This window comes from Camelina sativa, chromosome 19 (genome assembly GCF_030686135.1).
Source record: "Camelina sativa cultivar CO46 ecotype springtype chromosome 19, ASM3068613v1".
Lineage (NCBI taxonomy): Eukaryota > Viridiplantae > Streptophyta > Magnoliopsida > Brassicales > Brassicaceae > Camelina > Camelina sativa.
The window spans coordinates 4,781,206-4,804,003 of NC_141898.1; the positions used below are offsets into that span (position 1 = coordinate 4,781,206).

At 39.9% G+C, this 22,798-nt stretch overlaps 1 protein-coding gene and 2 pseudogenes across 4 annotated transcripts; all 3 read left to right on the forward strand.

Annotated features, from left to right (window-relative positions):
* The first annotated feature begins 7,576 nt into the window (after positions 1 to 7,576).
* Positions 7,577 to 11,316, forward strand: LOC147920184 (receptor-like protein 53 pseudogene; annotated as a pseudogene). Of its 2 annotated transcripts, XR_015591408.1 has the most exons (3): positions 7,622 to 10,367; positions 10,453 to 10,566; positions 10,835 to 11,316. The product of XR_015591408.1 is annotated as a receptor-like protein 53 pseudogene, transcript variant X1 (transcript). The 2 variants fall into 2 exon arrangements; XR_015591409.1 differs by lacking the exon at positions 10,835 to 11,316 and having other exon boundaries at positions 7,577 to 10,367; positions 10,453 to 10,673.
* Positions 11,317 to 14,270: 2,954 nt separating this feature from the next.
* LOC147920185 (receptor-like protein 34 pseudogene) lies at positions 14,271 to 17,538 on the forward strand (annotated as a pseudogene). The gene is made up of 2 exons (XR_015591405.1): positions 14,271 to 17,267; positions 17,351 to 17,538. The product of XR_015591405.1 is annotated as a receptor-like protein 34 pseudogene (transcript).
* A 186-nt stretch (positions 17,539 to 17,724) lies between these two features.
* LOC147920186 (uncharacterized) lies at positions 17,725 to 19,001 on the forward strand. The gene is made up of 4 exons (XM_087500958.1): positions 17,725 to 17,795; positions 17,941 to 18,046; positions 18,181 to 18,663; positions 18,768 to 19,001. The coding sequence occupies exons 1-4, from the start codon at positions 17,725 to 17,727 to the stop codon at positions 18,849 to 18,851; spliced, it is 744 nt and encodes a 247-aa protein (XP_087357084.1). The 3' UTR covers positions 18,852 to 19,001.
* The last annotated feature ends 3,797 nt before the right edge of the window (positions 19,002 to 22,798 follow it).

The following is a 22,798-nucleotide window of genomic DNA, read 5'->3' on the forward strand; positions in this document are numbered from 1 at the left end:
AGGAGAATTTGTGGTGAATGGACAGAGGCTGAAACAATATCTTGCTGCCTCTGAGCACGCAAGGGGTGAAACCTTCGCCAAAGGCGACCCTCCTACTGCCTAAGGAGCTTTCGAGTCAAGCTAACGACTTAAAACAAGCGCTGGGTGGGAGGCAACCCACTAGGTATATATTGCTGAGTTTTTCTTTTTCTTTTTAGGATTTGTTTCTTCTCTTTTCGGTTTCAGGAATGTTGGAAGAAGATGCGGAGCACATGCTCGCAGGACGCGAGCAACCCGATGCACATGCTCGGCGAACTGAGAAAAAAAGAAAAAAGATGCGGAGCACATGCTCGCCGGACGCGAGCAACCCGATGCACATGCTCGGCAAACTGAGAACAAAAGAAGAAAAAGAGAAGAGCGATTGGGCCAGGTAAGTTTAATGAATTTCAGGCCCAGGCCCAGGTAACCCACCAAATCGCAAACCCTTCTGTCTTTTCTTCTTCCTTCTTTCTTCTCTTCTTCTCCTTGTCGCCGTCGAAGCTCTCATTCTCTCCCTTTGCTAACTTTTTCAAAAACAGACCGATTTCAGTGATTTTTGAGACTAGATTGCTTTATTATCCACCACAATCCTCAATCTCTAGTCCATTTAAGCACACACTCAAGGTACAAAATGGCCCCTAGACGCTCTACCTCGGGAAGAAAGAGCACAACAAAGAGACCAACCGACGATTCACAATCATTCCCGTGGCCACGGTGCAAGGGAGAACCGTTCAACATGAACGATGACTCGTTACCCGTCGAGTCTAACACGGTTTGGGATCAGAGGGACGCCAACCAATACAATAGGCTGCTGTCCGTAAAGATCGAGCCCACCCGCACTCTTTGTGATGACACGCTCAAGATGCTCGGCTTGCACGACCAAGTCTACCAGATATTGTGCCAAGCGCGTGTTGGGATCTTTACCACTTGGGAGGGAGACTTATACCCTGACTTGGTCCGGCAGTGCCTCGCCTCCGCCACACTCACACACGCTGACCCCAAGAAGAAATCCATCGCCGGCGCCACATTCTCTTTTAAGGCCGGCGGGCGCCGTTACGAATTGCTCCTGCATGACTTCGGCCTCCATTACGGGTTCTATCTCGAGGACGAGAACATGAGCTTCCCGAGGAAGTTCCCAGAGGCAGCCACCTTTTGGAGCTTGATAGCTTCGGGGCCTTACCGCTCCAACAGGGCCAGCCAGACGAACATCTGGCATCCCGCAGTCAGGATCGCCTCCCGCGTCTTCAGCAACCTCGTCTTCAACCGCGACATCGGGAACAAAGTCCACCACGACGACTTGCTGATGTTGTACTTGGGGTGCAGCTTTTTGACACCCGCGGCTCCCGGAGCACATGTTCTGTTTCCTGGAGCACCTGCTCCATCTGATGTGCGGTGCAACATGGCTATGCACTTCGATGAGATGATCTGTGCTGCTAAGCACAAGACTTCTGGCCGTACAGAGAGGATTGGCAGCCTTCTCACTCATCTCTTTGAGCACATGCGGATCGATCTGACGAGGTATTCTCTTGTAGAGCAGAGGGAGCGCATCGACATACAACATCTGGTCCACTCCCGAGTCATCCAGTTAGCCAACCCCTTCTACACATACCGGTACAGTGGCCCTGACGGTAATCAGGGGAGCATTCGCCTCCCAGCTCCTGAGCTTACGCAGCTAGCCACGGTGGATGATCTGCGTTTCTCCCGCGCCCCAATGCTTCTGGGAGATGTTCCGCCTCCACCTACCCAGTTTGATCCACCACCAGTGGACTTTGCTAGCTCATCCCACCACCACGAGGACAGCGTTCCACCATTCACATCATCCGATCCTCAGGGTGAGTTTGATCTCCCACCAATCTCTGATGAGCCCGATACCGCTGAGTACAGGAGATGGATGGTCGAGTCGCAGCAGAAGAACAACAGCTTGATGCGGAGGATCCTGACGACACTATCTCGCGGTTGCTGCCACCACACCACCACCGCCACCAACCCAAGCCCACCGGTGAGACCACCACGTCGGAGGCGCCACCTTGCCCGTTCGGAGAGCGAGAGCCCAAACGATTCCAACGCCTGATCGCGGTTACACACACCATCATTGTCCTATCCGCTTTATTTTCTTTTCATTTTTATTGTTATCTTTATTTTTCTTCTTGTCTAGGTCTCTCTTTGGCTTATTTTCACACCGGAGACGGTGTGAAGTAAGTCCGGGGGAGGGTCACCTATGACATTTGTTTTCTTTATTTTTCTTTTTATTGAGTCAGTTTGTCATGTGAGTCGAACCAAAACTTGTGGGAATTAGGACCGAAATCTGTGATGTTTTTAACCATTTGTGAGTTTGACCGTTTTTCCAAGTGACCATTGTTGCAGAACTAAGAGTACAGAGACGAGCTAATACCTCTTCACATTCGGACCCTTCTCCTGGCCAGAAAAGCTTCATCCCATTAAGGTTTCACCGGAAAGACTTAGACTCTACTTTATTGGAACCTAACCGGATTTAAATTCTTCTCGTTTTGGGCATTAGGATAGGGAACGTGTCACATATTCAGGACTTCTTATTCATTTTTCCAATCTTGTTGATCCTGAATAGCTAGCTCATTTTAAGTTAGTACCCACCCCGAGCCTAACCTCCTTTCAAACCACTTGCACTTGTATTTTTGTTTTCTCATTCTGTGCAGCTATGTGCAAAACGGTCGGGGAGTGCAGGACTGACACAATCTCTAACTCGCTCTTGCTGGAGAACCAAAGAGGAAAGAGCCGGACGGACAGAGCACGTGCTCCAACCCAGCGAGCACCTGCTCCGAAATTATATACATCTGAGTCCGCGAGTTGTTTTGAGCAGAGAGTGAGCCTAGGATACGGTCCGCATGCTCCAGGGGCAATATCAGAAGAAGATCCCCCATCATCCTTCATACATCTAAAAAAAAAAAAAAAACGTTTAAGGATGATGGAATGGGACCGGAGCTAGTGTTACAAACCCCCGAGCATGCGTTGTACCCTGAGGAGAAAAGAGAGGCTGAGTTTGAGAAGACAAGAAGAGGAGAGTGATTAGAGGTTGTGGACATCAATGAGTCCACTCTCCCTTACCATTTTGTGTGATATCCTGCATCTCTTTCAAAGTAATGGTAACCCCTAAACACTCTATAGCTCCACCATTAAAACAACCTTTTATCTACCAAGCCTCGATTTCACTAGCTTAATGCCCTTAATGAGAAGCTCACGCCAATTTTAATTGAATGTAAAGAGTCTTTGTCAGGAAAGTGATCTTTTTCTGGGTTTGATTGCCAATTATGGTTCTGGTTTTGGAGATGTTTGCTGGAGAAGTTTTTGGTATAGCTTGTTCTAACACATGTGGTCTGCAGGTCATGGTCTACTCACGGTTTCTGAGATTTTTGCGAGTTCCCACCTTGGCTCTCTTGGCGCTTGGTTTGAGTTTGTTTGAGGACAAACAAAGATCTAAGTCCGGGGGAGTTGATATGTAACGGTTTTGACTCACTTTGACCCCGTTTATTTGATAGTTTTGTAGTTGTGTGAGTCCTTTTCAGGTTATAATAAGAGGCTAGGAAGCTAAAAGCAAGAATTGGAACAGCGGGAGCAATCGGAGCAGAAAGGAGTTGAATTGGAGCAGAAAAGCTGATTTTAGACCCAAGAGCACATGCTCCCAACTCTACGGTTTCATGACGACACGTGGCAAGCATCTAGGCGCCGATTCCTTGCCTAATTCCCCTTATTTTAGGCGATCCTTTGTGAGAGAAAGAGAGAGGAGATCGATTTTTAATAGGGAGATTTGAATTTGGATTCTTTCCTTATTTTTCTCTACTTGTATGTTATTTAACCTAGGGTTTTTAGGAGAGAGGATATTCTTTTCTTTTGGTTTTTGAGCGACGTTTTTGTGAGAGGAAGAAGAGCGGCCACCTTGTGAAGCATTCTCTGAACCCTTTTTATTTTTATGTCATTGAATTTCTCATCTTTTGCTATGATTCATTTCTCTATGTCTGAGTAGTTTTCTTTGCTAGATTAGGGGTTTCAAAAGGGGTTTCATGGGTTAGCAACAGAACACAAATAGGGATTTATATAATCGATTGTCTTCACTATTGTTAGACTTAATGCTTAGGTTGATTTGATCACCCAATCTATGATTCTAGGTTTATCTATTCATCAAAAGTGTAATAAGTTGCTAGAAAATACATTAGTGGGCAAATTATCCTAGACCTGCGAAAGTTGATGTGTAGGTGATTTGTGAACTTATCATTCCTGTTCTTTAATGCTTGTCTGCGATTCTGGGCTCAAACGACAGTTTATGGTTTATGGACCGCCGAGCATGTGCTCCGGATGTCTGAGCACGTGCTCCGCGTTTCCGCACAGAATCGATCAGATAGAGTTATTGATGCCACGACAGTGGATCAGTTTATATTTATGTTTGAGTTCTAGACTGGTACTTAATCTATGCCCTGAATAGTTGTTTAGTTGTTGTCTCTGAAATTTCCGAGAATTACCCCTGATCTAGTGTTTTGCTTATTGCCTTTTTATACCATTTTAATCGCGTTACTGTTACCAAACAAACCCAACTTTGAATTGTCTTAGCTTGAAATTGAACCAATAGAACCATAGAGTAAAACTTGGTCTTCGTGGGATGCGACCCCTAAGTACTACTTATACTTATTTGCTGTGCATTTGCAGTAGGAAATAGGGTTTAAAACTCTGTGTATCAATACCCTTTGAATTTTTTGGTATATCCAAGGAAGATGCATTTGAGTGACCGAGGATCGAACTTGGTTTGGGCATACGACCTTAAGGTTGGGAAGCATGCTGAGCCTAAGGTCCTTAGTGCAGAGTACTCTGGTGATTTACCAAATAGTGCTTCGTAGGGACTTGTGTTGCTGTCAAGACTACTGTGTGGTAGAAGATTGCAGAGGAAATTCGAGGTGAAGAAGGCCTCTACCCAGTAACTTTGTGGAGTGGCGCTTTGAAACATCAATGTAAGTGCCATTTCTGTTAGCTGTCTGTGTTTTCTCTCTGCAATACCATTTTGTTGAGGTGTGTGTGGGCATGATATGAAGTGTTGGATACCAGAATTTTGCAGATGTGCTAGAAACCTGTGACTTATAAATTCTCCACCACCATCTGACTGAAATGTTCCAATTTTTATTTGCATCAAATTTTCTACCAGAAGCTGATACTTGATGAAGGTAGAGCAAAAATCTGATTTTTTCTTTAGTGGATAGAGCCAACAATATCTTGAATAATTGTCAATAAACACTACATAAAATCTGAATCCTTGAATAGATGAAACAGGAGAAGGATCCCAGAGATCACAGTGCACTCTCTCTAGAGGTCTAGAAGAAGTAAAAGTTGAAGAACTAAATGGCAATCTTGAACTCTTTCCAAGCTGGCATGATGCACACACTTTGCTGGTACTTTTATTTATTTGAATTGCCTTATTTGCATATAGAAGCTGAAGAACTTGTTGATTAGGATGTCCTAATCTCTGATGCCAAACTTCATCACTTGTTTTGATTTGTCTTGTTGAGTAGAGCATCTGAAACTTTGGATCATCCAGCTTGTAAAGCCCGTTATTTTCCTTTCCCTTTGTCAGAACTTTGAGAGATGCTTTGTCCTTAATAACAACATCAAGATCATCAAACGTGACAGCACAAGGATAGTCTTTAGTGAGCTTTGACACTGACAACAATGATTTTGCTATTTCAGGACAAACTAGTACGTCTTTAAGAGAGATGTTACCTGACGTTGAGGGAAGATTAGCAGAGCCGACATGAGTGATGGGAATTCCCATCACTTGCCATTACCATGTCACTTCCATGATAAGGTTGAGCTTGCTTCAATCGTTGAGTGGAGCTAGTGATGTGAGCAGTCGCAGCTGAGTCGGGGTACCAACTGTTGTCCTCAGTAACGTCGGTGATATGAAGAGCCGAGAAAGCATAAGCATTGATCGCAGGTTGAGGTGGTTGCTGATATTCTTCATCGAATCTGAACCAACACTCAAAGGCGTTGTGACCTCGTTTGCCACAGATTTGACATACCGGTTTGTCAGTCGAGACGGTAGGTGGTCTAGATGAAGCAACAGACGAGAACTGTTGCTGGAAGCCTCGACCTCGAGTTGAGTAAGAACCTCTGCCTTTGCCTCTGTTACCACGCCCACGATAGCCTGAAGATCTTGTCGTGTGAAATGCTACGTGTGGTGAGACATCCGTGGAAACAGAGTAACCTTGGATTCTGTCGTCATAGCCAGTAAGGCGAGATATGACAATATCATAGGTGGGAGCAGGAAGTCGGTCCATTGAATCCTCAATGACAGTGATTATAGGTTCATATTCACGACTTAAACCTCTTAAAGCAACAAATATTTTCATTTTTTCACTAACTGGATCTCCTATAGAGGCTAACTGATCACAAATGTCCTTAATTCCTCTAAGGTAATCAGACATGCTCTTATCTAATTTCTCAGCATTCTGAAGACGCCTTTGTAACTCAAATAGTCTAGAGGATGAGGTTCGGTTGAAGTGGGAGATAAGAGTATCCTATACCTCTTGAGCTGTTGCAGAGCCGGTCACCAGTCGCAGAACGTTCTCAGTCATTGAGCCAAGCAGCCAAGCCTTAACAACTTGGTCAGATCTGGACCAACTCTCAAAAGCTGGGTTGAGTATGTCTTCGACTTTGCCATTGTTGTTGTTGCGGATGGGGATCTTCTCATCTGGTGGTTTAGCAGTGCCGTTGACGAATCCAAGAAGAGATTAAGTACGCAAGAAGGATTCGAACTGAGACTTCCATATGAAGTAGTTCTGCTCTGTAAGCTTTATGGTAACACAGTTTGAAATGTGTAGAGAGGGAGAAGAATAGGGTTCCATGGTTCCGTCCATGGCTCTGATACCATGAAAGAAGAAACAAAGGAACAAAGAAAGAGGAAAGATTGATTCTTATTACTTCAATCGATAGATTACAATACGGTGGCTTGTTCCTTTTTATATGGGGATACAAGGATACAAAGGTTTTAACCTAAGTTCTAGGATCTTCTAATCATTAGCTGTGATTGTGACGTGGCTACATTCGTCTTCACATGATTCAAGGGCAGCAAAACGATTGTTGGTTGTTATGGTCGTACTCTCTGCATATATTGTCCTATTTGTTGAGCTCTCACCTTTGTCGTGAACTGCAGGTGACCGTTGGACAGTTGTGGGCTTTGGAGAGCATTTCTTAGTTTGTGGCATTGTATTGGACCGTGGTTCCAATAGGCCTTTTTGCAAAGCCATGTCGTTTTGGACATTGGTCTTCAACTAGTACACAACTAACAAAGTCATCTCTCCTAAATTGTGATTTTTTCTGGGTCATTTAATTTGGTTCGAACAAACAACTTGTTTTTGAAGTTTCCAGTACGTTAAATAAAAAACAAAATATGTGGAACTTGACTATTCAAATGTAAAGACTCTTTTTAAGTCTTTGCGTTTTAACGTGAAGAACACTTGGTAGTAGAAAGACTAGTTATAGTGATTCAGTCAAGCTTTGTTGGATTTATTATATTTGTGGAGTAGAGTGTATTATGATTATGTATATAAAAGAGAGATGGGCACGAAACCATGTTAATCCCTTAATATTTACCATCTCACAGTTTCCATTCTTACTTCATTATATCTATTCAAGAAAATTAAATGAAGGGCTTCTGGAACTCATCGAGTATCATTCCTATAACTCTCTCTTTTATTTTCTTGTTCATTTATCATTTTGAAGACGTGCTTGCGGCTCCTACTAAGCATTTTTTGTGTCGTCCCGAACAAAGAGATGCACTTCTCGCGTTCAAAAACGAGTTTGAGATTGGGAAGCTTAATTATAATTGCGAGCCGGAACGCATTGACTCTCATCGGAAGACGGAGTCATGGGGGAATAATAGCGACTGTTGTAGTTGGAAGGGTATCAAGTGCAATGCCAAGTCCGGAGATGTGGTCGAGCTAGACCTTGGCTGCAGCCGCCTCCATGGCCGGTTTCATTCCAATAGCAGTCTTCAAAAACTTCCTTTTCTAACCACTCTTGACCTTTCATCTAATGATCTTAATGGCCAAATCCCAGATTCCATTGGAAACCTTTCTAATCTTATCAATCTCCGCCTTTCGGAAAGTCATTTCAGTGGTCGGATTCCGTCTTCCATTGGAAACCTTTATCAACTCACCTCTCTCGACCTTTTGGGAAATAATTTCAGTGGTCGCATTCCATCTTCGATTGGAAACCTTACTCAACTCACCTCTCTCAACCTTCGGGAAAACAATCTCGATGGTGAAATCCCATCTTCTTTTGGCAATCTAAACCACCTGACCACCTTAGAGGTTACTTGGAACAAGCTCAGTGGGAATTTTCCCATTGTACTACTGAACTTGACAGGGTTGTCAGATTTATCGCTCTCCCACAATCAGTTCAGTGGCGCGCTTCCTCCTAATATCACTTCACTATCCAACTTGAGAGGTTTTGATGCAAGTGACAATGCTTTCACTGGAACAATCCCTTCTTCTCTCTTCACCATTCCTTCTTTGACATCTATTATGTTGAGATATAACCAACTCAACGGCACTCTTGAGTTTGGGAATACATCTTCTGCACCATCTAACCTACAATGGTTAGACATTGGCAACAACAACTTCAAAGGGCCAATCCCGAGATCCATTTCCAAATTTGTCAACCTCTCGTATCTTGACCTTTCTCATTTCGACACCCAAGGCCGTCCAGTTGACTTTAGTATCTTCTCGCATCTCAACTCACTCAGATCTCTATACCTTTCACATTTAAACACCACCACTACGATTGACTTGAATGATATCTTATCATATTCCAAAAGCCTCTCTCTTTTATATCTCTCAGGCAACCATGTTTCAACAACAAACAAAAGTTCAGTTTCAAATCCCCTTTCACAGGAGATATATTCTTTGTACTTGTCAGGCTGCGGTATCACCGAGTTTCCAGAGCTCCTAAGAACCCTACATGAAGTGGCGTATCTAGACATCTCCAACAACAAAATCGAAGGTCAAGTTCCTGGTTGGTTATGGACTCTACCAAATTTGTACGTCGTGGATCTTTCCAACAACTCTTTCAACGGTTTCCAAAGATCAAAGAAGAAACAAGGATTATCCTCTGTCCGGAAACCATCTATGCAGTACTTGCTTGGCTCCAACAACAACTTCACTGGCAAGATTCCTTCATTCATATGCGAGTTTCGTTCTCTAGAGACTCTCGATTTATCTGAAAACAAGTTTAATGGGTCAATCCCTCCTTGTATGGGAAATCTTAGGAGTAATCTTTCAGTTTTAAACCTTCGTAAGAATAATCTGAGTGGAGGTATTCCAAAGGATATATTTGAAAGTCTAAGGTCGTTCGACGTTGGTCATAACCAACTTGTGGGAAAGCTTCCAAGATCTTTGAACCGATTCTCAACTCTTGAAGTTTTCAACGTGGAAAGCAACCGAATCAACGATACGTTTCCGTTCTGGCTGGGTTCTCTACAAAAGCTACAAGTTCTTGTCCTTCGCTCCAATGCATTCCATGGATCAATACATCAAGCCTTGTTCCCTCAGTTGCGGATCATCGACATATCACATAATCACTTCAATGGAACTTTGCCATCGGAATACTTTGTGAAGTGGAGTGCTATGTCATCACTTGGAACAGACGAAGATCAGTCTTCCGAAAAGTACATGGGAGATAAATTAGGCTATTACCAAGATTCAATGGTTTTGATGAATAAAGGTGTAGAGATGGAGCTAATACGTATCTTAAAAATCTTAACAGCAATCGACTTTTCTGGAAACAAATTTGAAGGAAAGATTCCAAAGTCCATCGGTCTTTTGAAAGAGCTTCATGTGCTCAACCTGTCAAACAATGCATTCACTGGCCGCATCCCTTCATCTATGGGGAATCTGACAGTTCTCGAGTCGTTGGATGTTTCCCAAAACAAGCTTTCAGGAGAAATTCCACAAGAGCTAGGGAGCCTCTCGTTCCTTGCGTACATGAACTTCTCTCATAACCAGCTTTCAGGCCTAGTTCCAGAGGGCACTCAGTTTCGAACGCAGTCTTGCTCTTCCTTTGGAGATAATCCGGGACTTGTTGCCTCTTCTCTTGACAAAGTCTGCAGGGATATTCACACACCACCAGCATCACATCAACACTATGAAACGCCGGAATCAGAGGACGAAGATGAAGAAGAGGTGATTAGCTGGATAGCAGCTGCAATAGGATTCGTACCCGGTATTGTATCTGGTTTGACGTTTGGATACATATTGGTTTCCCACAAACCAGAGTGGGTCATGAACCCTTTTGGCCGAAACAATCGCAGAATCACCACAACTCAGTAGAGAGAGGTAATGTTCCTAACTTTTTAACGAATGTTTTTAGCTTTCATCAGAATGAAATTATATTTGTTTAACAGCTATCTCGTTATTATAGGCTTAAAGCCTATCTGAAGAATGTGGACGAAGAATATCAAAGTAACTATCTTTTTAAGCCAGCTTTGTCCAAATTCAGATTGGTTTAGAACTTCGGTTATTGTTCCCAGTTTAGGTTTGTGTGTTTCTCTTTTACTCTGTTTTTTGCCAACTTTGTAATTGAGCAACTTTGTTTCGAACCTTAAATTACTCTCCCTTTAGATGCACATGTTTTTTTTTGTTTTCTGCGATGTTATCTTTACTTTTCCTATTAGACTCTCGCATCTATATATATACGTATGTCCATTGTTCATATCAATTAGTTACAGAAATACTGAGCAATTAGACGTTGACATAGCTATTTATTTGTCAACAACCTGCTTCATTCTACACATATATTTCAGGGAACTTCCAACGAGAATGGAGATGTGTGTTTTGATGAAAATTTATGAGTTTCGTTGAGGCTTAAGGAGAACGAGTGATGATGATATGCTAAACGGCTATTGAAAAAAGTTAGGAAAGCAAGCCTCTGATGATAAATCCCATCTTTTTACTTTGGACCAATTTTATTAACTTTCCCACTATGTTCATTCCCAAAATTACCTTTTGTTTGGCATATTGGTTTCCATTTTCTGCCCATGCACATCCAAAGTTGTAAGCATGATCAAAATGGCATACAATTTTTTCTTATTGATTGTTCTATTTTGCATATTTCATCCCTCCAAGGTTTGCTAATTGGATATTGAAACAAGACATATCCAGTGTGTATCCATTATTCCTATCTGTTTTTGTTTTTTGTTTTTTTTTTTTTGTAGATGAACATATCCAGCTTAATGTATACTTTTAGCATATCCAGTTCAAAGATTTAATTTTCTACACGTAAAGACATATCCAGCTCACTGTATACGTTATTCATATTTGTTAATTGTTATGGCTAAAGCGTGGCTCAATCCAGTGTGTATACATATCCAGTGTGAATTTCTCTGAATTATTTCCATATTTTATGGTAATTAAAATTATTTTACATACAGTATATATTTTACTAGATAAGGACACGTCTGATATACGGGTTTAAAGTTTTGTAAATAAAATTAAATTTAATAAAAATATATTAAAATTTGTTGTACGTTATTTATAAGTTTTATTTTTGATATAATATACTAATTTATATCCATTTACAAATCTTTTATTTATGTTACCATTAAAAGCATATTTTTTATATCTAAATATAATGAATCTTACAAATATATTTTTTATTACTATCTAGAAAATGTCTGTATGAACACATTAAGTTAACTATTATATGTATTTTTACTTTCACTTTTGCATAGTTTTTTTAATTACAAAAATCATTGGCTCAAAATACATTTTGAATAAAAAAAATATATTACATAGTATACTAATCAATGATGTATCATCACAATATTGTATGACCAACAATGGAGAAAACTTCGGCTCCGCCCTCTTCCCTTATGGAGAGAACTTTGCGTCCAACCTCCTCCACCATGTAGAGAACCTTGGCTCCATGTTTCTCTCTTGGGGAGATAACCTTGCGTCCAACCTCCTCTACATGGCTATGCCCTCCTCATGTGTGGTGAGAACATGTTCACGTCTTTTAGCTATCTCAAAATTTCTTGCTCCGACTACCAATGAAACTAAAGACCATTTTCTAACGTCACAAATTTTTTTGATAGTAACTACTATTAAATTTTTCAATGTATTTGTGGAAGTGTCTTCAACACACCATGATGTATCCTTTGTCTCTAGAATGCCTTGACTGCCACTGCCACCTTGCTTAGTGAGCCCCATGTCCGCTCCCATTTCATGGGCCCACCTTTCTCAGTGGGCCCCACATTTACTCTTGGCTTATCCATATCCGACTGCTGGTTTATTATGTATGAGAGGATTTAAATACTTGTTTACCGACCCTACAAATAACCATATGATCTTTCATTGTGTTTTGTTTTCACTCGCACAGTTCCGACAATTACTTCCCGAAAAGTCACCTATCCTGAAACTACTTCAGCTCAAACACATTTAACTCTAGAGTTACCTGAGGACCCTTGATCGAAAAGATAAGTGCACTTTGGTGACAAAGGTGGTCAAATCAATTCTTTTTAAAATATCTGTAAACCAGGGTGTCACAGTCTCTGAACTCCTATAGATCTATCAACAACAATTTATGTTTTTCCAATCTATCTATCTATGTTTGCAAAAAAAAAGGGTCTATGACCAACCAATCAAAGAAATTAGAAGAAAATTAATCTGACATAAAGAAAGAAATAATAGAAAATTATAAACACGATAATATATGAATCTCAAATAATTCAAAGGTGAAAAGATAAATTAAACAAAACAATCTAAAAATACTACATTAAATTTTAAAATACAGAATTAGAAAAAAGACACATATATTAATCTTTTTTTTGGGTCAACATATTAATCTTACATATTCCAAACTGAAAAAGAAAAAGTAAGAGAAAATTTTGGTTTTAAAAAATAAGACAAATTTACCTTTCCATTAAAAAAAATTTACCAATAGAACAAAGTTGAAAACAATATTTTTAAATAAACTATTTTACTAGATGAAAAATATGAGACGATCTATGCTTATACTGAAATGAGTATTTACAAAATTTAGAATTAATAATTAACTGTATATTTTTCTTTCTATTCTTTGTAAATTAAAATTAAAATTAATAAATTAAAATTAAAAATAAGTAAATAATGTTATAGTTTCAAATTTTATGAAAAATATATATATATATATATATATATAGAATCTTCTTATAATTATTAAAAAAAAATCAGTAATTTTGTAACTTTTCGATAATTATCTTTTTATATTATTAATATTGTTTAACACAAAATATTTTGTTTTTTGTTGTAATCTCAAATCTCTCATATTAAATATTAACTTTTACACATGTCAAAATCTCAGATTTATATAAACTTGACACATGTCAAAATCTTGTTAATGGTTAACTTTCAAAACTCAACTTTATATAATAAGATATCATGTTAATCAATTTATATACCCCTTAGGTGAATAATTAGGGGTGTTAATTGGATTGGCCCAGCCCGACTAGACCTGAAGCCGGCAAATCCCTCATTTGTTTGAGTCTGATCCGGTTCGAAATATTTCTGAGCCTATAATTCAAAGTTCGGTCCATTTTTAATAGGGCTACAAGATTTTGTTGGCTTTTTCCAAGCTTATCTTAAAAATAAAAAATAAAACAAACTAATAAATTTATAACATATCTTAAAAAAGCAATGTTTAAAGGTACACCATAAAACAAATCAACCAAATTTATATAACTCATCAATATTCACTAAAACTAATTTAATTTTTTTTTAAAAAAGTTTAAAACCAATAAATTTTTATACTTTAACCAAATAAAATAATATAGAAATCATATAAAATATCATAGATAAAAATTTTAAAAATAATAAGTAAGATTATTAAGTAAATATGAAAACTAGGTTAGAGTTTTAAATTTTATTTATAATAAATTATTAATTAAATATTTCAATCAAATAATAATGTTATTTTGTCTCGGATACGTGTGATTACTGGTTTCTTTTCAAAAAAGAAAATATTTTATACTCTTCTGAGTTTGGTGGCATGTGATAAAATGGGCGTGGATCTTAATTTTATCCAACCTATACTATCGGGCTTTAGCCTTTTCGGATTTCTCTCGCTGTAGATCATCAATATCAATCATCAATCAGTACTACTGGTACACAACTAACAAAGTCATCTCTCGTTGAATTGATTTTTTCCTGGGTCATTTAATTTGGTTTGACAAACAACTTGTATTTGAAGTTTCCCCGACTGTACCTAATTAAAAGTAATACAAATTTTGTGGAAATTGACTATTCAAACGTCTAGAACGCTTGGTAGTAGAAAGACTAGTAATAGTGAGTCAGCCAAGCTGTGTTGGATTTATTGCCTTTGTGGAGTAGAATGTAGTATTATTATATGTATATAAAAGAGAGATGGGGCACGAAACCATGTTATTTATCTTCTCACAATTCCCAGTTTTCTTCCTTACTTTTAATTCAAGAAAATCAAATGAAAGGCTTATGGAACTCAGCGAGTATCATTCCTATTACTCTTTGTTTTAATTTATTGTCCATCTATTATTTGAAAGACGTGCTTGCAGCTCCTACTAGGCATTTGTGTCGTCCCGAACAAAGGGATACACTTCTCGCTTTGGAAAACGAGTTTCATATTGGGAAGCTTAATTATTATTGTCAGCCGGAACGCATTGACTCTCATCGGAAGACGGAGTCATGGGGGAATAACAGCGACTGTTGTAGTTGGAAGGGTATCAAGTGCAATGCCAAGTCTGGAGAAGTGGTCGAGCTAGACCTTAGCTGCAGCGGCTTCCATGGCCGGTTTCATTCCAATAGCAGTCTTCAAAACCTTCCTTTTCTAACCACTCTTGACCTTTCATTTAACGATATTACTGGCCAAATCCCATATTGGATTGGAAACCTTTCTAATCTTATCTATCTTAGCTTTTCGGGAAATCATTTCAGTGGTCGGATTCCATCTTCCATTGGAAACTTTCTTCATCTCACCTCTCTCCACCTTTCGAATAATCATTTCACTGGTCGGATTCCATCTTCGGTTGGAAACCTTTTTCATCTCACCTACCTCGACCTTTCTGATATCAATTATCTGGTCAAATTCCGTTTTCGATTGGAAACCTTACTCAACTCTTCTTTCTCTCGCTTCCTAATAATCAATTATCTGGTGAAATACCATCTTCTTTTGGCAATCTAAACCAGCTAACCACTTTAGATGTTCAAAGCAATATGCTTTGTGGGAATTTCCCCAATGTACTACTGAATTTGACAGGGTTGTCACATTTATATATCTCCAACAATCAGTTCAGTGGTGCGCTTCCTCCGAATATCACTTCACTATCAAACTTAAGATGTTTTGACGCAAGTCACAATGATTTCACTGGAACTATCCCTTTTCGTCTCTTCACCATTCCTTCTTTGATAGATATTTTTTTGATTGATAACCAACTCAACGGCACTCTTGAGTTTGGTAATATTTCTTCACCATCTAACCTATACTCGTTAGACACTGGCAACAACAACTTCAAAGGGCCAATCCCGAGATCCATTTCCAAATTTGTCAACCTTCAGATACTTGACCTTTCTCATTTCGACACCCAAGGCCGCCTAGTTGACTTTAGTATCTTCTCTCCTCTCAAGTCTCTCGAAGATCTTGCCCTTTCCCATTTAAACACCACCACTACAATTGACTTGAATGATATCTTATCATATTCCAAAAGCCTCTCTATTATAGATCTCTCAGGCAACCATGTTTCAACAACAAACAAGAGTTTTGTTTCAAATCCCCCTTCACAGTTGATTAGATCTTTGTACTTGACAGACTGCGGTATCACCGAGTTTCCAGAGCTCTTAAGAACCCTACATTGGATGCAAGTTCTAGACATCTCCAACAACAAAATCGAAGGTCAAGTTCCTGGTTGGTTATGGACTCTACCAAATTTGTACGTCGTGGATCTTTCCAACAACTCTTTCAACGGTTTCCAAAGATCAAAGAAGAAACAAGGATTATCCTCTGTCCGGAAACCATCTATGCAGTACTTGCTTGGCTCCAACAACAACTTCACTGGCAAGATTCCTTCATTCATATGCGAGTTTCGTTCTCTAGAGACTCTCGATTTATCTGAAAACAACATTAACGGTTCAATCCCTCATTGCTTGGGAAATCTCAAGAGTAATCTTTCACATCTAAACCTTCGTCAGAATAATCTGAGTGGAGGTCTTCCAAAGCATATATTTGAAAATCTAAGGTCGCTTGACATTGGTCATAACCAACTTGTGGGAAAGCTTCCAAGATCTTTGAATCGTTTCTCAACACTTGAAGTTTTGAACGTGGAAAGCAACAGAATCAACGACACGTTTCCGTTCTGGTTGGGTTCTCTACAAAAGCTACAAGTTCTTGTCCTTCGCTCCAATGCATTTCATGGACCAATACATCAAGCCTCCTTCCCTCAGTTGCGGATCATCGACATATCGCATAATCACTTCAATGGAACTTTGCCTTCGGAATACTTTGTGAAGTGGAGTGCTATGTCGTCGAGTGCTACGTCAGCATTTATAACAGACGAAGATCGATCGAATGAAAATTACATGGGATCAACCTATTACTATGATTCAATGGTTTTGATGAATAAAGGCGTAGAGATGGAGCGACTACGTATCTTAAAAATCTTAACAACAATCGACTTTTCGGGAAACAAATTTGAAGGAAAGATTCCAAAGTCCATCAGTCTAATGAAAGAGCTTCATGTGCTCAACTTGTCAAACAATGCTTTCACTGGCAACATCCCTTCATCTATGGGGAACCTCACAGCTCTCGAGTCTTCGGACGTTTCCCAAAACATTCTTTCAGGAGAAATTCCAAAAGAGCTAGGCAACCTCTCCTACCTTGAATACATGAATTTCTCTCATAACCGGCTTTCAGGTCTAGTACCAGGGGGCACTCAATTTCAAACGCAGCCTTGCTCTTCCTTTGAAGATAACCTGGGACTTCTTTTTGGATCTTCTCTTGACAAAGTTTGCGGCGATATTCACACGCCAGCATCGCATCAACAATATGAAACACCAGAATTAGAGGAAGAAGACGAAGAGGCGATTAGTTGGATAGTAGCTGCAATAGGGTTCGTACCTGGTATTGTATCTGGTTTGACATTTGGATACATATTGGTTTCCCGCAAACCAGAGTGGTTCATGAACCCTTTCGGCCAAAACAATCGTGGAGAACCACTACAACTCACTAGAGAGGTAATGTCCTCACTTTTATACGAATTTGTTAGCTTTCATCAGAATGAAATTATATTTGTTTAACAGCTATTTCGTTATTATAGGCTTATATAAAAGCCTATCTGAAGAATCTGGACGAGGAAAGTCAAAGTAACCACTCTTTAAGCCAGCTTTGTCCAAATCCAGATTGGTTTAGATTTCGGTTATTGTTCCCAGTTTAGGTTTGTGTGTTTCTCTTTTACTCTGTTTCGAACCTTAAATTACTCTCCCTTTAAATGCACATGTAATTTTTTTTTTCTGCGATGTTATCTTTACTTTTTCCTATTAGACTCTCGCATCTATATATACGTATGTCCATAGTTCATATCAATTAGTTACAGAAATACTGAGCAATTATTTTATTAGACGTTGACATAGCTATTTTATTTGTCAACAACCTGCTTCATTCTACACTTATTTCAGGGAACTTACAATGAGAATGGAGATGTGTGTTTTGAGGAAAATTTATGAGTTTCGTTGTGCCTTAAGGAGAACGAGTGATGATGATATGTTAAACGACTACTAGATAAAAAGTTGGGAAAGCAAGCCTCTGAGATTATTTAAAGGATCACTATTTTTTAGGGTTAAATTGAAGAAAAATGACCTGATAAGAAGATTTAATTAAGCAAATGACTATTTGTTAAGTTTCTATTAGCAATTTCTTCTTAAAATTATCACTTGTTTTGTATATTTGTACTCTCACAAAGGTTGAAAGATTACAAGATTCTCGAAGCTTGGCTGTGAGAGAGGCAAATTCTGTGGTACCAGTCCCTTCTTTACATTCATATCTTCCCTAGTGAAGTACGTCTGAAATTTATGCTCACTGTGAGAGGAAATAACAAGAATCTTAGAACTCTGATACTTTTTAGCACCTCATTGTCATTTGTTTTCTCAGGAAATTGATCTTCGATATGCTGTTCCGTTCGGGTTTTACAACGCTGCTCTCAACTTTGGTGTGTCTGGGGGTGTCTCCTTTCCGTGGGGAAGCGGATACCAGAACCGCCCTTCCTCTGTGCCAGAGAGATTCTTCTTGGGTGGCAATTCATCGCCTCTATGCTCTTTAGGTGGGCCATCTGCACTATGGGGATTCAAGACCAGAGGACTTGGTCCCAACGAGCCAAAGAGGAAAGGCCATAGTGAACGGGATTTTGTTGGAGGAGATGCTGCGGTGACTGCATTTGCGGATCTCTCATTTGATTTGCCAGTGAGATGGTTAAGAGAGAGAGGAATCCACGGGCACGTGTTTGCATCTGCGGGGAATATGACAAAGTTATCAGAAAATGAGTTTAGAAACTTCTCTGCGCCAAAGTTCTTGGAGACATTTAGAACTTCAGTTGGTGCTGGAATCGTCTTACCAACTAGTGTATTCCGTATGGAGGTTTGGTTCTCATCACTAATCTCCCTTTATGCATTTTTATCGAATGAGAAAGTGCAGTGATTAACACCAAAATTATTCATCTTTTTGTTTTTGTTATGAGACAGCTTAACTACTGCCATATATTGAAGAAACAAGAACACGATAAAGCGAGATCAGGGGTTTGCGTGACATTCTCTGCCTCGTCCTGAGAAATTTTTAGCTGAAGAAGGTACTCAAATATGATATGACTTCCTTTTTTTGGGTCTTAAAGCCGTGCCCCAGTGTCTGGCAGAATCTTTGATTTTATTGTTGAATCGAGAAAACTTTACAAAGAGAGTTGATTCTTTTTGGACAAACAACGTTTTGAAGTTTCCTGTACGTAATTAAAAGTAAGACACAATGTGTGGAAATTGACTATTCAACACGTACGAAGACAGTTATAGCAAATTAAGCTGTGTTGGATTTATTTTTGTGGACCATCATGTTACTTACGATCAGAATTTCCACCTTCGTCTTTGGTTTTTCATTATCGTTATGAAAGAAAACTAAAGTAAATTAGCTTGAGGACGAAACGCTAGCTCTTGGAACTCAATGAGTATCATTCCTATTACTTTTTATTTTCCATTCTTTTCATGGATTTCTCAATTTCTGGACAGGCAACCTTTTTCGATTTCCTGCACGTGTACTTTAACGTACGACAATAATGTGTGAATTCACTATTCAACTCAAACTCTTACTCTCTGCGTTTAACAGAACACTTCGTATTAATATTAGTCTACTACTATGTTTATGTATATTAAGAGATGGGTGCGAAGTCATTCTTACCTACCATAGCAATTTCTATATTTTCTTTTTCATTATTGATATTCAAAAAGGTTAATTAAGCGTAGAGAAGGATGAATGAAAGGCTTTTGGAATTCAAGGAGTATCATTGAATTCTTGTTACACTTTATTTTCTCATTTCATTCCTTCTTAATTTTGCGGACGTGCTTGCGGATCCGAGGCACTTGTGTCGTCCCGAACAAAGAGATGCGCTTCTCGAATTCAATAATGAGTTTATTGAGGTTCGGAAGCCTACCCTACCATTCATCATGAGTGTTATCGCAATAATTGCCGAGTAAGCCCTCATCCGACAAGGGAGCCATGGAGGAATAACAGCGATTGTTGTAATTAGGAAGGTACCACGTGCAATGCAAAGTCCGGGGAAGTGATCGAGCTAGAAGCTGCAGCTGCCTCCATCATTAATGAACTCGTGAGACGCTGTCGATCGCCATTAATCACTAAGAGTGACTAGTGAAAGAAGAAACAGAGGAACAGAGAAAGAGGAAAGATTGATTCTTATTACTTCAATCGATAGATTATAATACGGTGGCTTGTTCCTTTTTATATGGGGATACAAGGATACAAAAGTTTTAACCTAAGTTCTAGGATCTTCTAATCATTAGCTGTGACTGTGACGTGGCTACATTCGTCTTCACATGATTCAAGGGCAGCAAAACGATTGTTGGTTGTTATGGTCGTACTCTCTGCATATATTGTCCTATTTGTTGAGCTCTCACCTTTGTCGTGAACTGCAGGTGACCGTTGGACAGTTGTGGGCTTTGGAGAGCATTTCTTAGTTTGTGGCATTGTATTGGGCCGTGGTCCCAATATGCCTTTTTGCAAAGCCATGTCGTTTTGGACATTGGTCTTCACACTCCCCCGCAAACTTGGAGTAGGTGGCACACCAACGCCAAGTTTGAGCCTTAGAATCTCGAAGGGTCTTTGAGGCAGAGACTTGGTGAGTATATCGGCGAGTTGAAAATCAGCAGAGATATGATTCACGATGAGGTCTCCGAAAGCTACCTGTTCGCGAACGTAGTGGTAATGTGTAGCAAAATGTTTGGTGCAAGCATGGAAGCTGGGGTTTGCTGTAAGATAGACTGCAGAGAGGTTGTCACAGAAAAGTTCTTGAAGCAGGTTGACTAACCATGTGATTTCAGAGGCAGCTTCGAACATAGCCCTGTATTCAGCTTCAGTGGAGCTTTTAGAGACTGTGTCATGTTTTCTTGAGGACCAAGAGATCATATTTCGTCCGAGAAAAGTGCAGAATCCGCCAGTGGAGCGGCTGGACTTCTGACAACCGGTGTAGTCACTGTCACTATACGTCGTAAGCTTGTAATCTGTGTGCTTGTCAAAGGTGATACCCATGGTACTGGTTCCTTTGATATACCTTAGAATCCGTTTGAGAAGATTGAAGTCAGAGACCGTAGGTTCGTGCATCTTTTGGTATACGTAATTGACAGAAAATTGCAGGTCCGGTCTCGTTAGTGTCAAATATTGCAAGCGTCCAGCCAGACTACGAAAGTATTTGGGATTGGAGAACAGAGTAGATTGTTGTTGCTTCCGATTGAGTTGCTGAGGAAGAGGTGATGCAACGGAGGCACACGTTGACATTCCTGCTGTAGCTAGTAAATCCTCTGCATATTTTTGTTGCGACAGAAACATTCCATTTTCAGTGTATTGAATTTGGATCCCAAGAAAGTAATGAAGCTTACCAAGGTCCTTCATTCGAAAATGTATGTTCAGCTGTGAAAGGAGATCAGAGAGTAATTCAAAGGAATTTTCTGTGATGGCCATGTCATCAACATAAAGCAGGAGCATGATGACATTTTTTCCTTTGTAGCAAACAAAAAGAGAAGGATCCCTCAGACTACAAGTAAAGCCAAAATTAAGCAAGAAGGTGCTGAACTTATCGAACCAAGCCCTTGGCGACTGTTTGAGACTGTAAAGGGATTGTGCAATAGACATACATGATCCGGGTATCTCTCATCAACGAATCCGGCTGGTTGCCTCATATAAACGGTTTCAGTGAGATCGCCGTGTAGAAAAGCGTTTTTCACGTCCATTTGTTTGACTTCCCAGTTCATCATTGTGGAAAAATGTAGAACTGCTCGAACTGTTGCTGTCCTGACTACTGGACTATATGTCTCAAGGTAGTCAATTCCTTCTTCCTGCTTGAATCCTTGAGCTACGAGTATGGCTTTGTACTTGTCCAATGAGCCATCTGCATTAAGTTTAACTCGAAAAACCCATTTTGATCCAAGGACGTGCATATCTGGTGAAGGAGGGACTAATGAGAAGGTATTTGCTTCTTTGCAATTTCCCATTTCTTCATTCATTGCTCCTGTTCAGTTGGGATCCTTGAGAGCTTCAGTCACTGTTTCAGGTTTAGGATAGGAGACCTTCTTTGTGAGGAGGGCATATCTTGGATTTGGTTTAGAAATTCCTACTTTGGATCAAGTGTTCATTGGGTGAGTCGAGGCTGACACATAATGTACATTGGTCATGACATCTTCTGCTGAATTTTGAGTGGTATCTGCTGAATGTTGCACACTTGGAGCTGATGATTGAGAGTTGTTGCCTATAGGAACAAGGTCTAAGCTTGCCGTACACCCAGAACTCTCATCATCAGTCCTTTGTGGTGATTCAATGATTACCTCTGTCGTGTTGATTATTGTTTCTGCATCAGTTCTTCTAATGGTGGTTTCACTTTCTGAATTCACTGGTATTACAGGAGCTTGAGCAGCAGCTACTACTAACTCACCTGTCACAGGAATGGAAATCGTAGGAGCAGGTGGAGAAGATTCTATTTGATCAGTGATCGCGGATTCAGATGAGAACTGCTTTAGCCAAGCTGTGTAGAGAGGAGTAGGTGCAGACTGCTGCAGATGTCTGTAAGTGTTTGTAAAGGGAAAGTCTGTCTCATCAAACACAACGTGGCGACTAAGATAGACACGCCCAGTTGGGGGATAGAAACAGCGATACCTGATATGTTACGGTTTTGACTCACTTTGACCCCGTTTATTTGATAGTTTTGTAGTTGTTTGAGTCCTTTTCAGGTTATAATAAGAGGCTAGGAAGCTAAAAGCAAGGATTGGAACAGCGGGAGCAATCGGAGCAGAAAGGAGTTGAATTGGAGCAGAAAAGCTGATTTTAGACCCAGGAGCACATGCTCCCGATTTCCGAGCACATGCTCCCAACTCTACTGTTTCATGACGACATGTGGCAAGCATCTAGGCGCCGATTCCCTGCCTAATTCCCCTTATTTTAGGCGATCTTTTGTGAGAGAAAGAGAAAGGAGATCGATTTTTAATAGGGAGATTTAAATTTGGAT

What these genes read in the sequence shown, in the direction of transcription:
- LOC147920186 (XM_087500958.1), top strand. Translation starts at nt 17,725, where the DNA reads ATGGAGATGTGTGTTTTGAGGAAAATTTATGAGTTTCGTTGTGCCTTA. An exon ending in AGAACGAGTGATGATGATAT is followed by an intron (nt 17,796 to 17,940) that starts GTTAAACGACTA and finishes AGTTTCTATTAG; the next exon opens with CAATTTCTTCTTAAAATTAT. An exon ending in CTAGTGTATTCCGTATGGAG is followed by an intron (nt 18,664 to 18,767) that starts GTTTGGTTCTCA and finishes GTTATGAGACAG; the next exon opens with CTTAACTACTGCCATATATT.